This window comes from Hemiscyllium ocellatum, chromosome 6 (assembly GCF_020745735.1).
Source record: "Hemiscyllium ocellatum isolate sHemOce1 chromosome 6, sHemOce1.pat.X.cur, whole genome shotgun sequence".
Lineage (NCBI taxonomy): Eukaryota > Metazoa > Chordata > Chondrichthyes > Orectolobiformes > Hemiscylliidae > Hemiscyllium > Hemiscyllium ocellatum.
The window spans coordinates 123059523-123077403 of record NC_083406.1 but is presented as its reverse complement, the minus strand read 5'-3'; the positions used below and the strand labels follow the sequence as shown (position 1 = coordinate 123077403).

The 17881-nt window shown below is 44.3% G+C and overlaps 1 protein-coding gene across 1 annotated transcript in view; it reads right to left on the bottom strand.

Annotated features, from left to right (window-relative positions):
- Window positions 1-10915: 10915 nt before the first annotated feature.
- Window positions 10916-17881, bottom strand: part of LOC132816906 (X-ray radiation resistance-associated protein 1-like) — a 29287-nt gene continuing 22321 nt past the window's right edge. The window contains exon 8 of the mRNA XM_060826923.1: window positions 10916-11259. Coding sequence (XP_060682906.1) covers window positions 11036-11259 — 224 coding nt within the window. The 3' untranslated portion in view covers window positions 10916-11035. The remainder of the gene's footprint in view (window positions 11260-17881) is intronic.

The following is a 17881-nucleotide window of genomic DNA, read 5'->3' as shown; positions in this document are numbered from 1 at the left end:
TTACTTTGTTTGCTTTTTCTAGTGTTTGTCTCCATTGTTCTGTGGCAAATAAGTGCAAGTTCTATTATCTTCCCCACCTCCCCCAATAGGTAACTCAAACTGTAGATTTATTAGCCCTGCTGAGGATTGTTACCTCTGTTGTGAAACACACCATTGGGAAAGCATCTGTGTCCTGGGAGATAATTGACTATACGATGTAGGCCATGCAGCCCACTGCTGCCATTCAGTGAGATCGTTGCCGATCTAAAATCTCTGGTCCCAATTTTCCTATCCTTGTCCTGCTAACCCTTGATCCCCTCACTTATTATCAATCTCAGCCTTGAATATATTTAATGAACCAGCCTCTACAGCCCTTGGCAGTAAAGAATTTCACAAACGCACACTCTCTTCTGAGAGAAGAAATTCCTCCTTATCTCTAAGTTAAATGGGTGATTGCCTCTGACTGTGAGATTATGCCTTCTAGTCCTAGACTCTCCTATGAGAACAAACAATATTTCCACATCTACCCTGTCAAGTCCCTTAAGAATCTTGTAAGTTTCAAATAGGTCATTCTTCTAAACTCCAATCAATGTGGTACAGCCTTCAGTAAAGCCTTTGATAAGGATCCACATGGTAGCCTTTTTGGAGAAAATGTGGAGGCATGGGATAGAGGGTGATTTAGCAGTTTGGATTAGAAACTGGCTTTCTTTAAGAAGGCAGCAAGTGGCAGTTGATAAAAAATATTCAGCCTGGAGTCCGATTACTAGTGATGTGCCACAAGGATCTGTTTTGGGACACTGCTGTTTGTCGATTTTATAAATGACTTGGACGCCGGCATAGGGGGATGGGTTAGTAAGTTTGCAGATGACATTAAAGTTGGTGGAGTAGTGGACAGTGTTGAAGAATGTTACAGGTTCAGGGGGACTTGGATAAACTGCAGAATTGGACTGAGAGGTGGCAAATGGAGTTCACTGCAGATAAATGTGAGGTGATGCACTTTGGGAAGAATAACAGGAAGGCAGAATACTGGGTAAATGGAAACATTCTTGGTAGCGTGGATGTGCAGAGGGATCTTGGTGTCCGTGTACATAGATCCCTGAAAATTGCCACCCAGGTGGATAGTGCTGTTAAGAAGGCATACAGTGTGTTAGGTTTTATTGGTAGGATTGAATTCCAGAGCTGTGATGTCATGCTGCAACTATGCAAAACGCCAGTGCGACCTCACCTGGAATATTGTGTACAGTTCTGGTCGCCCCATTACAGGAAGGATGTGGAAGCATTGGAAAAGGTGCAGTGGAGATTTACCAGGATGTTGCCTGGTCTGGAGGGAAGGTCTTCTGAGGAAAGGCTGAGGGACTTGGGTGTGTTCTCATTGGAGAGAAGAAGGCTAAGAGGGGATTTGATAAAGACATAAAAGCTGATCAGAGGATTAGGTAGGGTGGACAGTGAGAGTCTTTTTTCCTAGGATGATGACATCAGCTTGTACAAGGGGGCATAGCTGCAAACTGAGGGGTGATAGATTTAAGACAGATGTCAGAGGCAGGTTCTTTACTTAGCGAATGGTAAGGGTGTGGAATGCCCTGCCTGCCACTGTAGTTAACTCAGCCACATTAGGGGCATTTAAACAGTCCTTGGATAAGCACATGGATGACGATGGGATAGTGTTGGGGGATGGGCTTAGATTAGTTCGCAGGTCGGTGCAACATCGAGGGCCAAAAGGCCTGTTCTGTGCTGTATTGTTCTATGTTCAACCTCCTTTCATCAGATAGTCTCTCCATACCTGGGATCAGCTGAGTGATGAGGGGCAGGATCTGGATTATAGCGAACAGGGCAGCGGTAGACGTCCAGTATGTGGCCAACGCCATCTGACACCTTAAAACGGCAGTGCTCGGACCTGACAGATGCTCAGGTGTGTGGTGGAATCCTGTCCACGCTCACCCCAGCCCACATGGAATTTCACATTGGCCCCAAGGTCCTGAACTTCCCGTGGGAACCTGTGCCCCAGAACCTGAGCCGCTTCCAGAACTTTAGTTTTGTTCCTTTTAAGGATGTAAAAAGGCGGGCCCTGAATCAACTGCTGCACACCGTCCACCTCTTCTCCCTCATCCACCGTCATGACACGCCTTGGCATGCCCATTTGTCACCGGGCAGTGGAGATCCCCAGTGGACAACTCTCTACGCGGGGGTCCTCCCCCTTTCGGTGATCTGGGGTGGAGGGTGCTGCATGCAGCGGTCCCCTGCAACTGCAGATTGCGATGGTTCACAGACTCCCAGCCCAACTGCTTGCTCTGTGGAGTCCGTGGACCATGTGTATATTGGGTGTGGGCATTTGCATCCTTTTTTGATTTTCTTAACCTCCTCTGTTTTTGGTTTCACTTCAGTCTCACGTCCCTGATCTTTGGGCACCCGGTACGGAGGGGGGAAGGCAGGTCTGAAGACCTCCTCGTGAGTCTGCTCCTGGGCCTGGCCAAACTGGCCATAAACAAATCCAGGCAGTAGGCTGTGGAGGGGGCCCTTAGGTCCGACTGCCTGCCCCTCTTCTGTGGTTATGGTAGAGCCCAGGTATCTCTGGAGAAGGAGCACGCAGTGTCCACCTACACCTGGAGTTGATCAGGGAGAGGTGGGCGCCGCAGGGAGTGGAGTGTATTATTTCCCCCTCCAACTCTATTTTGATTTAACCCCTGCCCTTCCCTTCACTGATTGATCACACAGCGTTGCCCTTCGATGTGAAGGGCACTTCTTGTCACTGGCCACTTGGGTGTTTCCTTTCTTCCTGGTTGTGGAAACTGAAAAATGATTTGTGCACCTTGTGTCTCTCACTGTGTCACACCTGCACACACACACAACATGGCTGCTGGGGGAAAAAATTTTTTAAAAATAGTGATGCTGGAAAAGCACATCAGTTCAGGCAGCATCTGAGGAACAGGAAAATCGACGTTTCGGGCAAAAGCCCTTCATCAGGAATGGGGCAGCTTTGGTCCGTCTCGTGCCTTGTATAGTTGTAACAAAATTTCCCCATGCTTGAGCTCCATTTCCTTTGCGGTAAAGGTCAACATGCATTTGCCTTCTCTGTTAGCCCCTGAGTTTGGATACTAGCTTTTTATGATTCATGGACAAGGATTTCCAAAGCCTTCTAAGCTTTCTCCATTTAACTGATATTCAACTCATCATTTCTTCCTGCCAAAGTGCATCACCTCATATTTTATGAAACTATATTTTGCCTGCTAAGTTTACACCCACATGCTTCACATATATCGCTCTGTCAACTTCACAGCATCCTCCTCACTTGCCTTCCCACCTATTTGTGTGTCATCCACAAAATTGGGAATAGTACATTCGCTTTCCTCATCCAAGTCATTAATATATTGTAAATAGTTGTGGCCCCGGCACTAATTGAATGCAGTAATGGAGGTTTCATTGTAATTGAATTTTCTTCCACTGCATGAAATGCTCCTCCCCTTTAGTGTGTATAGTGGTGCCTACAAACCGTGACCAGAGATCCCAAATGTTTTTCTAAAGAGCTATAATCACTTGCTTATTTTTAAAATGGATTATTGATTAAAAGTCTGCTAATGACCATAGAACATCCAAGTTGACGAAGGTCTAGAAATTTCCAGAAATGTCCTGTGAACAAAGCTAGTCGTCAATCTCACAACTCCCAACGTGTGAACATTGCAGTATAAAGCACTCAAAGGTTGAGTGAAAAGTATTGGACATGGAGAGCGATTGGAGTATTTCCAAATTGGCATTTAACATAAATTTGGGTGGGGATGTTGGTTGTGATGACAGTGCAAGGAGTTTTCAATTCAACTTGGGACAGGCTGTGAATAGGCTAAAACAAGGCAGCTAGAATATAATGTAGATAAATGTGAGGTTATTAACGTTGGTGGAAAAGGCAAACTGGTGAGAAGTTGGGAAGTGTGGGTGTCCTTGTTGATGAGTCACTAAGAGCTAATATACAGGCGCAGCAAATAACTAGGAAGCAAATAGTATTCTGATCTTATTCGTGAGGAGATTTAAGGTCAGGAGTAACATATAGTTGTATCCATATAGTTATGGAGTTCAACCCTGCCAAGTGTGAGGTTGTCCATTTTGGAAGAACAAATAAGAATGCGGAATACAGGGTTAACGGTAGGGTTCTTAGTCAGGTGGAGGAACAGAGGGATCTTGGGGTCTATGTACATAGATCTTTGAAAGTTGCCACTCAGGTGGATAGAGCTTGTAAGAAGGCCTATGGTGTATTAGTGTTCATTAGCAGAGGGATTGAATTCAAGAGTCGTGAAGTGATGTTGCAGCTGTACAGGACTTTGGTTAGGCCACATTTGGAGTACTGTGTGCAGTTCTGGTCGCCTTACTTTAGGAAAGATGTGGAAGCTTTGGAGAGGGTGCAGAGAAGATTTACCAGGATGTTGCCTGGAATGGAGAATAGGTCGTACGAGGATAGGTTGAGAGTTCTCGGCCTTTTCTCGTTGGAACGGCGAAGGATGAGGGGTGACTTGATAGAGGTTTATAAGATGATCAGAGGAATAGATAGACAGTCAGAAACTTTTTCCCCGGGTACAACAGTGTTACAAGGGGACATAAATTTAAGGTGAAGGGTGGAAGGTATAGGGGAGATGTCAGGGGTGGGTTCTTTACCCAGAGAGTGGTGGGGGCATGGAATGCGCTGCCCGTGGGAGTGGTAGAGTCAGAATCATTGGCGACCTTTAAGCGGCAATTGGATAGGTACATGGATGGGTGCTTAATCTAGGATAGATGTTCAGCACAACATCGTGGGCCGAAGGGCCTGTTCTGTGCTGTATTGTTCTATGTTTATCCAGCCTTTGTACATATTTGCTTAAAGGGATTGTGGTGCAAAGACTAAAGCATTCAAAGAGTACGTAGGTAAACTGCAACAAGAGTTCATTCCAGTCTGAAGTAAAAGTAAAATGGGAAGGAGTGTCAAATCATGGCTTCCAGGCAAATTTAAAGGGAGTATTAGATTCCAAAGCATGCAAACTGGCCAGAAAAACAACAGACTGGGGGAGTGGGAGCAGTTCAGAATTCAGCAAATGGAAAACAAAGATTGGTTAAGAAAGGCAAAGAGTATGAGAGCTTGTGAGGGACGTAAAATCTAACTAAACATTTCAATCAGTATATGAAGAGAAACAGAACCAAAATATGTATTTCCAAGGTAGGACACAACTAACATACCAGAAATGTTGGGGACCGTGGGGTTTGGTGAGAGAAAGGAGCTGAAGGAAACCTGAACTAGTGGGGAAATAATGTTGGGAAAATTGATGGGATTGAAGGTGGGTAAATCCCTAAGACTTGATGGTCTGCATCCCAGAGTACTTAAGAAAGTGGTTGTAGAAAGAGTAGATGCATTGGTGGTCATCTTCCAAGATGTTATAGACTCAAACATTCCTACAGATTGGAGGGCAGCTCATAAAACCCCACTATTTTAAAAAAGGGAGACAGAGAAAACAGGGAATTATAGAACAATCACAAAAACAACAATTGCTGGAGAAACTCAGCAGGTCTGGCAACATGTGTGAGAAGACAGAGTTAATATTTCAAGTCTAGTGACTCTTCCAAACTGTTATTTGTGAGGAAAGAATGGTATTTATGGTGAATTAGTAAGTAGTTGCTCTATACAGCTGTCACCTGTAAGCTGTTCATCTCCTTAAAAGATGCAAAACCTGCCAGCACACTATCCCACTCATCTCCTTCCAGGTGAGATAGAGTTTCACCTGCTTCTACTGCAATCTAGTTTACTGTATCTGGTGTTCCTGATGTGGGGTTTTTTCTACATTGGTGAGACTAAACATAAACTAAGGCCACATTTTGCCAAGCTTCTTAGCTGGGCCTGTAAGGATGCTAGCCTCCCAGTCACCGCACATTTCAATTCCTTCTCCTAATCCCTCTCCGACATGACCATCCTCGATCCCTTCTGTTGTCACAGTGAATCAGACCACAAATTGGAGGAACTACACCTCATCTTCTGCCTGGAGGACTCAACATTGAGTTCTTCAATTTTAAATAATCTCCCTCCCCATCCTCTGACTTATTTTCCAGCCCCTCCCCTTCCCTTCTATTCCTCTGACCAACCCTTTCTTCCAGCTACCAACTGGATTCATTCCTCCCATTGACCAGCCAGGCCATAGCCACTACCTATGCTCACCTATCATTCATTACCTCACCACTCCATCCCTCTCCCCACACACAACCACCTTCCCCTTTATCTGCAGCTCCTCCTACCCACACCCCCAGTCCTGAAGAAGGGTAACTCCTGAACTGTTGACTTCTCCACCTGATGCCAGGCTTGCAGCTTCTTCCAGCCTCCTTCCTGTCTATTTTCAGCCCCCCAGCGTAGAGGTGACCACATTGTGAGCAGTGAATACAGTAAACTAGATTGAGTGAAGTCCAGGTAAATCGCTGGTTCAATTGGAAGGTGTATCTGGGGTCTTGGATACTGAGGAGGGAGGATGTAAGTGGGCAGTTGCAAGGGAAGGTTTTGTGGGAGTATGAGAAAATGTTGGGAATGGAGGAGTATACCAAAGAGTCCAGAGGGAATAGTTCCTGTGGACTGTTGACAAAGGAGGGGAAGGGGATATGTGTTTAGTGGTAGCATTCTGTTTGAAGTAATGGATGGCAGCAAACAATCCTTTGGATGTGAAGGCTGGGGGCTGATAAGTGAGGACCTGAGTATTGCTCCTATGGAAAGGAAGGGGAGAGGGCAGAAGTACGGGAGATGGGTCAAACATGGCTAAGGTTCATGTCAACCACTCTAGTAGGGAATCCTCAACTGAGGGGAAAAAAATATGGACAGTTTGCAGGCAGTTCATGAAAGGTGCATCAGAACAGATATGACGGAGACAGAGAAACTGGAATGGGGTGGAGTCTTTACAAGAAACAGGCCATGAGGATGTCTCAAGGTAACTGTGGGAGTCAGTGAGTTTGTAGTGGATACCAATGGCCCAGTCTATCCTGAGAAATGGAAACATGTCGTGGAAGGGAAGGTAGAGTCCAAGATGGACCAGGTAAAAGTGAGGGCAGGGTGGAAATTGGAAGTGAAATTGATAAATTCTCCAGTTCAGAGGGAAACAGTAGCAATGATGTCATCAGTATACTAGCGAAAGAGTTGTAGGTGGGGGCTGGAGTAGGACTGGAACAAAATGTTCCAAATAACCCACAAAAACACAGCTATAACTGAGAGTAATGTGGGCACCAACGGCCACCCTTTGACCTGAAGAAAGTGAGAGTTGTTCAGAGTGAGGATGAGCTCAGCCAGGTGGAGGTGGATGCTATCGGTTCACGCCTTTTCTTCCAGGGAGAAGTAGAGAGTCCTGAGACCGTTCTAATAAAGGATGGATGTGTAAAGGAATGCCTGATTCCAAGTTTTTTTTACCCACCCAACACCCAGTTCTGTTATGACACAAGTGGCTTTTAGCACAGTAACCCACTCCCATGTACCCCTAGGCCCATTATCCATCATGGGCTGCATTCAGCACAGCTAACATTAATCTTCTCACTCTTCCCTCTTATTATCAATTATTTAGTCTTCTTTCCGTCCTGGCCTGCTCTTCATAATCTTGTTTACCTAACCCTTTCATATCTCTGTCTCTGGACTCCATCTACCTGCTAATCTCTTCCCTCCTCACCTCCAGCAATTTCTGTTTTTGTTTCAGATCTTCAGATTCCTCATTTCTTTGTTTTCTTATAGACCAGTCAGCCTCACATCAGTAACAGGGGAAATGGATGCGTCAGTTATAAAATATTTCATAGCAGAGCACTATAAGATGTAGGATCAGAATTAGGCCTGTTTCTCAACCCCATTCTCCTGCCTTCTATCTGTAACCCTTGACCCCTTTATCTATCAAGAACCTATCTATCTTTGTCTTAAATACACTCAATGACTTGCCTCCACAACCCCCTGCAGTAATGAGTCCTACAAAGTCACTACCCGGTGGCTGAAGAAATTCTTCCTTAACTCCGTTCTAAAGGATTGCCCTTTCAGACTGAAACTGTGCCCTTTGGTCCTAGTCTCTCCTACTAGTGGAAGCACTTCCTACATCTGTTCTATACAGGCCTATCAGCATTCAGTAAGTTTCAAGCAGATTACCACCACCACGACCAAACCCACTGTCCTTCTAAACTCTGAATACAGACCCAGAGTTCTCAACAGCTTCTCGTATGACTTGTCCCTCATTTATAAGAAGGGAACCTCCTTACGAACCTCCTCTGGATGCCCACTGAGGTCTTCACATCCTTCCTTCAATATGGGGCCCAAAACTGCTCACAGTATTCCAAATACATTCTGACCAGAGCCTCATACAGTCTTGGCTGTACACCCCTTTTCTTGTGTTCTAGCCCTCTTGAAATGAATGCTAAAATTGCATTTGCCTTCTTTACTGCAACCTGAACCTGCATATTAACTTTTAAGAGAATCCTGAATTGGAACCCCCAAGTCCTTTGTGCTTCAGATTTCTGAAGCCTCCCTCATATAGAAAATAGTCTACACCTCTTCTTCCTACTGAAGTGCATAACCTCACACTTACCCACATTGTTTTCCATCTGCCACTTGTTTGCCCACTTTCCCACCCTGTCCAAGTCCCTCTGCAACCTCCTTACTTCCTCAAAACTAACTGTCCCTCCAGCTATCTTTGTATCATCTGCAAACTTAACAATAATGCCCATAATTTGTCTAGATCATTAATGTATAATGTGAATAGTTGTGGTCCCAAAACAGATCCCTATCATCCTGAAAAAAAAAGCTTTTATCCCCACTCTTGGCCTTCCACCAATCCATCAATCTTCTATCCAGGCCAGTTCCTTGCCGTAATACTATGGGCTCATCTTATTTAGCAGTTTCCTGCGTAGCATTTCATTGAAGCCCTTCTGGAAATCCAAATAGATCATGTCCACTGGCTCTCCTTTGTCTAACTTGCTCATTACCTCCTCAAAGAACTCAAATAGATTTATCAAGTATAACCTCCTATTAATGAAACCGTGCTAACTCAGCCCTATTTTACCATGCAACCTGGAAAACAGACAGGAACAGAGATTTACAAAGGGATGTCATATTTGACAAATTTACTGGAACTCTTCAAGGAAGTAACTCATAGATTTGATCAGTGGGAGCCAGGGTTTATTTGGACTTTCAGAAGGCTTTTGTCAGAGCACCACAGAAGAGATTAGTGTGAAAATCTAGGGATGAAAATGTGTTGCTGGAAAAGCGCAGCAGGTCAGGCAGCATCCAAGGAACAGGAGAATCGATGTTTCCGGCATAAGCCATTCTTCAGGAACCTGAAAATCTAGGGAGTAGTGTTTTGAGGTGGACAGAAAAGTGTCAGATAGTAAACCTAGGAGTGGAAATAAATGGATCTTTTTTCAAAAGGAATTGACTACTGGGGTAGTGCAGGCATCAGTGCTAGGACCCCAGGTATTCACAAATACGTTAATAATTTTGATAGAACTAAATGTGATAGCTCCAAATTTGCAAATGACACTGCTGGGTGGGGAGGCGAGCTCTGAGGAGGATGCAAAGACATTTCAGTGAAATTTGGATGTGAGTGGCCAAATGTTTGGCAGATGCAGTAGAATGTGGATAAATGTGAGCTTATTCAATTTGGGAACAAAAACAGGAAGACCTTATTATCGGAATGGCTATAAATTAAGAAGGGAATGTTCAGTGAGACCTGGATGTCCTGGTAGACCAATCAGTGGGAGTAAGTATCCTCACTGCTTGAGGATTTGAGTACAGGAACAGGGATGTCTTGGTGCAGTTATATTAGGCCTTGGTAATCTTCCTTCCCACCTATCTGCTCCATCCTCCTCTCTGACCTATCACCTTCATTCCCACCTCCACCCACCTATTGTATTCTTGGCTGCTTTCTCCCCAGCACCACCCTCTCCCATTTATCTCTCCACCCTGGAGGCTCCCTGCCTTCATTCCTGATGAAGGACTTTTGCCCTAAAGGTCAATATTCCTGCCCTTTGGGAAGACCACACCTGGAGTACTGTGTGTAGTTTATCTGAGGAAGGATGTTCTGGCTACAAAGGGAGTGCAGTGTAGGTTTATCAGATTAATTGCAGGGACAGCAGGCCTGATGTATGAGGTGAGGTTGATTCGGTGAGGATTATATTTGCTGGAGTTCAGAAGAATGAGGTAGACATCTCAATTAAACCTGTAAATTCTAGCAGGACGAGGAATGTAGTTGAAGGAAAGATGTTCTCCATGACAGGCAAATTCAGAACTCGGGTCACAGGGGAAGGATACGGGGTAGACCATTTAACATTGAGAAAATGTCTTCACCCAGAGTGTGGTGAGCCTGTGGGAATTTGCTACCACAGAAAACAGCTGAGTTCCAAAACACAGCATCTCGAGAAGGAATTGGATACAGCACCTAGGGCTAAGGATATCAAGGAATATGGGGGGGAACGGTGGGAACAGGCTGTTAAGTTGCGTCATCAGCCATGCTCACAATAAATTGGAGTAGGCTTGAAGGGCTGAGTGGCCTGCTGTTGCTTCTATTTTCTATGAACCATTCTTAATGTAATGAAGTTAAATAAATACAATTTGCAGCTCTGAAATAATGAAGCAGCATCAAGGAGCTCTGAAATGAAAGCAAACAAAGTTAGAGCTGAAAAATGTGTTGCTGGAAAAGCGCAGCAGGTCAGGCAGCATCCAAGGAGCAGGAGAATTGACGTTTCGGGCATAAGCCCTTCTTCAGGTTAGAGTAACACAAAGTTAGAGTAACATTATTCAATTTTAATTTTTAAATTTAAATTTGAGCAGTTTTGGTTTCTTGTTTCCTTGTAATAGTTGCTGATCCTCCAGAAATAAGCTGTGGTGAGGAATCACAGATGAAATTCTTTGCACACTGAAGAAACACTTTAAGGACAGATGATACTTGTGTTTAAATTAGTTGTACTTTTTATTAAAAATTGTTAGTTATAAAGAAAATTAATACAGAAATGTGGAGGTTGAGGGCATGCCCTTTCAGCAGAGTGATGAATAATTTACGTCATGCAACAAACGTCCAGAAATTGGACTGATCAGAATTGGCTGCTGTTACTCTCTGTTGCTGTTTGGTTCCGACTGACCATCTGAAGGTTTGAGACTAATGTCAGACTGTTCCTCATCGCTGTCAGGTTTCACACACTCAGTTTGTAGCTTGTTGAAGTTAACAGCCAGTTGCTTTCGAGCTTCCTTGTATTTCAGCTGCAGCTCTCTCAGTAATTGCACAGCCTCTTCGTAGTCATGCTTGCTGATACCTTTTCCCCTTAACACATGGGCTAGGTGGAATCAGAAAGTCAGTCACAACAGTGTTCAGCGTTAGTAACTCCAGGCACATGGGTTCAAATCCCACCTGGGCAGCGGGTGCAATTCCATTAATACCATCTGACAGTGAAAGCTAGTCTCTGAGATGGTTACCATGGAACTGCCATTGATAGTCCTCAAAGCTAACTGGTTCACCAATGCTCTTTGTGGCAGGAAAGCAAATGATGGGCAACAAATGATGGCGTATTCACCGACACCCGTATGCCATTTAGGAATATTGGGCACCGTCCTTTAAGAAAGAGTCAAATCTAGGAGAAGCTGCAGAGGAGATTTCCCACAATGGGACCAGGGATTTCCGTTATATGGAAAGATTCAAAATGAGATTGTTCCTTAATCTACCCTACACTAAGGAGATGTTCAGAATCGTAAGGATAGATACAGTAAATAAAGGTAAACTGTTTCAAAAGACGGGGTTGGAAACCAGAGGGACACAGATTGAAGATGATTAGCAAAACAATGAGGTGACTGAGAGAAACCTTTTTCGGTAGTGACCCTGACTGATCTACACGCACTACCTGAAAGGGAGGTAGAGGTTTACAGCATGCAAAACAAAGCCTTTCATCCCATCATATCCACACTGTTGTTTAAGCTTCTATTTATTCTCATCCAATTTTCCAGCACTTGGCCCTTAGGCAGTGCACTTTAAGTGTTTATCTAAATTCTTCTTATGATGAGGGTTCCTGCCCTTCAGCAGTGAGTTCCAGGTTCCAACCATCCTCTGGGTGAAAATAACCTCCTTAAATCTCAGGGTTGTTCCTGTTGTTCTTTACCTTAAATCTATACCTTCTGGATGTTGATCTACTGAAGGGAAAAGCTTCTTCTTATTTACCTTATCTATTGCATGTATAATTCTATACATCGAAGGAAAACAGCCCCAACCTGTCTATTCTCTCCATTGCTAAACACTCCATCCCAGGCAACATTCTGATGAATCCCTTCTGCACTGTCTCTAGTGCAGTCACACCCTTCCACAGTTCTCCAGCTGTGGCCTGACTCATGTTATGGACAGCTCTATCATAACCTCTAAGTAAAAAAAAAACTGCAGATGCTGGAAATCAGAAATGACAACAGAAATGCTGGAAAGTCGCAGCAGGTCTAACAGCATCTGCAGAAAAAGATCAGAGTTAAGGTTTAGGGTCCAGCGACCCTTCCTAGCTACCATTCGTTCTGAAGGGTCACTGGGTCCGAAACGTTAAGTCTGATCTTTCTCTGCAGATGCTCCCAGACCTGCTGAGATTTTCCAGTCATTTCTGTTTTTGTTTCTATCACAATTTTGCTCCTGTATTCAGTGCCTCAGTTAGTAAAGGCAAATACACCATATGCCTTCTTCACTCCTTATCCATCTATCCTGTACCCAAAGATCTGTGGACAAGCACACCAAGGTCTTGTTGAATCTCCCAGAGTCCTACCATTTATTGTGTACTCTCCTTGCCTTGTTAGTTCTCCCAAAATGCACCATCCCATGCTTTCCGTGATTAAATTCCATTTGCCACGGTTCAGCCAATCTGACTAACCTGTCTATATTGCCCTGTAGTCTAAGGCTTTCCTCCTCAGTGTTTACCACACCAGCAATTTTCATGACATCTGTGACCTTCCTGATCATTCTCCTACATCCATGTATGATCATTAATGTATATAACAAACAGCAGGAAGCCAACACTGAATCTTGTGGGATGCCAGAGGACACAGGCTTCCAATCACAAAAAAATGTTTTGTCTATCACCATCTGCTCCTGCTACAAAGGCAATTTTGGATCCAGTTTGCAAAATTAGCTTGATGCCCACGGACTTTTCGCTTCTTAACCAGTCTCCTATGTGAGACTTTGTTAAAAGTCGCAACAAAGTCCTGGTAGATGAGATCCACTCATTCACACAGCTGGAAACCTCCTCAGAAAATTGAGTTAAACTGTCAGACACGATCTCCCAATTACAAAGGCATGCTGACTATCCTTGATCGATCCTTGCCTCTCGGAGTGAAGAATTATTCTGTCCCTCAGAATCTTTCCAATAGTTCCCCTTCCATTGATTTTAGACTCACAGGTTTATACTTCCTTGGTATAACCTCTTGAATAATGATACTACATCAGCTGCCCTCTAGCATCTTTCCCGTGTTCAGAGAGGATTTGAAAGTAGGGAGGGTAAGAACCCAACACACCAACGCAAAAGATAAGGCTGAAGCATTTGCAGCAATCTTCAACCAGAAGTGTCTAGTGGATGATTCATCTCAGTCTCCTTGGCAGTTCTCCCATAACTGTTCAATTTTCAATAGCTCAACAGTTACAGTATACCCACATCCTCATTACACCTGTGATTCCCAGCATCACAAATACCAGTCTTCAGTCAATTTGACTCACACCATTTGACAACAAGAAATGGCTGGATGCACTGGATATGACAAAGGCTGTGGGTGCTGACAACATTCTGGTAATAGTATTGAAGACATGTTCTCCAGAACTTGCCAATCCCCTAGCCAAGTACAGTTGCAACATTGGGATCTGCCCAACAATGTGGAAATTTGTCCGGGTATGTGTTGTACATAAAAAGGAGGACAAATCCAACACAGCTAAATTACTGCACCATCAGTCTCCTCTCAATCATTAGTAAAGTGATGGAAGGTATCCATTAACAGTGCTATCAAACAGCACCTGCTCAACAATAGCCTGCTCAGTGACGCCCAGTTTGGGTTCTGCCAGGGCCACTCAGCTCTTTACAACCTTGGTTCAACATGGACAAAAGAGTTTAATTCCAGAGGGGAGGATGGAGTGAGAGCCCTTGACATCAAGGCTGCATTTGACTGAGTGTGGCATCAAGGAGCCCTGGCAGAACTGGAATCAATGGGAGTAATGGGGAAAATTCTCTGCTGATTGGAGTCATACCTGGAAGATGCTCCTGGTTGTTGGAGGTCAGTCATCTCAGCTCCAGGACGTCTCTGCAGGAGCTCCTCAGCTCCAGGACGTCTCTGCAGGAGCTCCTCAGGATACTGTCCTAGGCCCAACCATCTTCAGCTGCTTCATCAAAGACTTTCTCCCAATAAAAGGTCAGAAGTGGGGATGTTTGCTGTTGGTTGTATAATGTTTAGCACTATTCATGGCTCCCAGATACTGAAGCAGTGCATGCCCAAATGGAACAAGATTTGGATAATATCCAAGTTTGGGCTGACAAGTGGCGAGTAACATTTGCAATAAACGGGTGCTAGGCAATGACCGTAGAGTCATAGAGATGTACAGCATGGAAGCAGACCCTTCGGTCCAACCCATCCATGCCAACCAGACATCCCAACCCAATCTAGTCCCACCTGCCAGCACCTGGCCCATATCCCTTCAAACCCTTCCTATTCATATACCCATCCAAATGCCTTTTAAATGTTGCAATTGTATCAATCTCCACCACTTCCTCTGGCAGCTCATTCCATACACGTACCACCCTCTGTGTGAAAATGTTGCCCCTTAGGTCTCTTCTTTATCTTTCCCCTCACACCCTAAACCTTTGCCCTGGCATGGTGGCTCAGTGGTTAGCACTGCTGCCTCACAGCACCAGGGTCAATTCCAGCTTCGGGCGACCACAGTGTGGAGTTTGCACATTCTCCCTGTGTCTATGTGGGTTTCCTCTGGGTGCTCCAGGAAGTGGGTCTGGGTGGGTTACTCTTCAGAGGGTCAGTGTGGACTGGTTGGGCTGAAGGTCCGATTTCCACACTGTAGGGAATCTAATCTAATCTAGTTCTGGACTCCCCACCTCAGGGAAAAGACTTTGTCTATTCATCCTATCCATGTCCCATATGATTTAAAAAACCTCTATAATGTCACCCCTCAGCCTCCGACGCTCCAGGGAAAACAGCCCCAGCCTGTTCAGCCTCTCCCTGTAGCTCAAATCCTCCAACCCTGGCAACATCCTTGTAAATCTTTTCTGAACCCTTTCAAGTTTCACAATATCTTTCCAATAGGAAGGAGATCAGAATTGCATGCAATATTCCAACAGTGGCCTAACCAATGTCCTACACAGCCACAACATGACCTCCCAACTCTTGTACTCAATACTCTGACCAATAAAGGAAAGCATACCAAACACCTTCTTCACTATCCTATCTACCTGCATTTCCACTTTAAAGAAGCTATGAACCTGCACTCCAAGGTCTCTTTGTTCAGCAACACTCCCTAGGACCTTACCATTAAGTGTTTAAGTCTTGCTAAGATTTGTTTTCCCAAAATGCAGCACCTCGCATTTATCTGAATTAAACTCGATCTGCCACTTCTCAGCCCATTGGCCCATCTGATCAAGATCCCATTCTAATTTGAGGTAACCTTCTTTGCTGTCCACTACATCTCCAATTTTGGGGTCATCTGCAAACTTACTAACTGTATCTCTTATGCTCAGATCCAAATAATTTATGTAAATGATGAAAAGTAGTGGACCCCTCCAGTCTGAAAAACAACCCTCCACCACCACCACCCTCTGTCTTCTACCTTTGACCCAGTTCTGTATCTCCCTGTATTCCATGAGATCGAACCTTGCTAATCAGTCTCCCATGGGGAACCTTGTTGAACACCTTACTGAAGTCCATATAGATCACATCTACTGCTCTGCCTTCATCAATCCTCTTTGTTACTTTCTCAAAAAACTCCATCAAGTTTGAAAGACATGATTTCCCACGCACAAAGCCATGTTGACTATCCCTAATCAGTCCTTGCCTTTCCAAATAAATGTACATCCTGTCCCTCAGGACTCCCTCCAACAACTTGCCCACCACTGACGTCAGGCTCACTGGTCTATAGTTCCCTGGCTTGTCCTTACCACCCTTCTTAAACAGTGGCACCACATTAGCCAACCTCCAGTCTTACAACACCTTACCTGTGACTATCGATGATACAAATATCTCAGCAAGAGGCCCAGCAATCACCTCCCTGGCTTCCCACAGAGTTCTAAGGTACACATGATCAGGTCCTGGGGATTTATCCACTCTTATGCATTTCAAGACATCCAGCATCTGTAAAGTGGACATTTTTCAAGATGTCACCATCTATTTCCCTACATTCTGTACCCTACATCCCTGTTCTTCTCCACAGTAAATACAGTAGCAAAATACTCGTTTAAGTATCTCCTCTATTTTATGTGACTCCACACAAAGGCCGCCTTGCTGATCTTTGAGAGGACCTGTTCTCTTCCTAGTTGCCTTTTGTCCTTAATGTATTTGTAAAAACCCTTTAGATTCTCCCTAATTCTATTTGCTAAAGCTATCTCATGTCCCCTTTTTGCCCTCCTGATTTCCCTCTTAAGTATACTCCTAGTGCCTTTATACTCTAAGGATTCACTCGATCTATCCTGCCTATATCTGACATATGCTTCCTTCTTTTTCTTAACCAAACCCTCAATTTCTTTAGTCATCCAGCATTCCCTATACTTACCAGCCTTTCCTTTCACCCTGACAGGAATATACTTTCTTGGGATTCTCGTTATCTCATTTCTGAAGGCTTCCCATTTTCTAGCCGTCCCTTTACCTGCGAACATCTGCCTCCAATCAGCTTTTGAAAGTTCTTGCCTAATACCATCAAAATTGGCCTTTCTCCAATTTAGACCTTCAACTTTTAGATCTGGTCTATCCTTTTCCATCACTATTTTAAAACTAATAGAATTATGGTCGCTGGCCCCAAAGTGCTCCCCCACTGACACCTCAGTCACCTGCCCTGCCTTATTTCCCAAGAGTAGGTCAAGTTTTACACCTTCTCTAGTAGGTACATCCACATACTGAATCAGAAAATTGTCTTGTACACACATAACAAGTTCCTTCCATCTAAACCTTTAACACTATGGCAGTCCCAGTCTATGTTTGGAAAGTTAAAATCCCCTACCATAACCATCTATTATTCTTACAGATCTCCAACAGAAAACAATTTAACCATTGTCCCCTGACATTCAATGGTGTTACTATCATTGAATCCTCCAATACAAGGTATACTGTTGATCAGCAACTGAACACTGGTCATATAAACACAGTGGCTACAAGAACAAGTCAGAGGCTAGGAGCCCTGCAGCGAGTAACTCCCCTCCTGACTCCCCAAAGCCTGTCCACCATCTACAAGGCACAATTCAGGAGTGTGATGGAATACTCCCCATTTGCCTGCAACTTGAAAAACACTCAAGAAGCTTGACAACATCCAGGACAAAGCAGTTGAGGCTGAAGTCACATGTAGACTAAAACAGGTAAGGATAGCAGATTTCCTAATTGACATCAGTGAACCAGATGGATTTTATGATAATTTCATGCTCACCATCACAGAGACTAGTTTCAATTCCAAATTATTCAAATTGAATTCAAATTCCACCAGCTACCATGGTTGGATTTATCACCTGGACATTAGCCTGGGTTTCAGGATTACTAATCCATCTCCCTTACAAGTGGATGGAACTTCTTTATATCATCTCACAGCTCTTTGCTGCTGCTGCTGCTGGAGATATGTGTTTCAGCCCAGATTGCTGGTTCCCATGGGACAATGGCCCATCATGCTCATCATTCCTGCCAGCCTGTACCACCCATCCTCTCCAATGATGGCAAGGTGGAGTTTGATGACAATAAAGGGGTGGG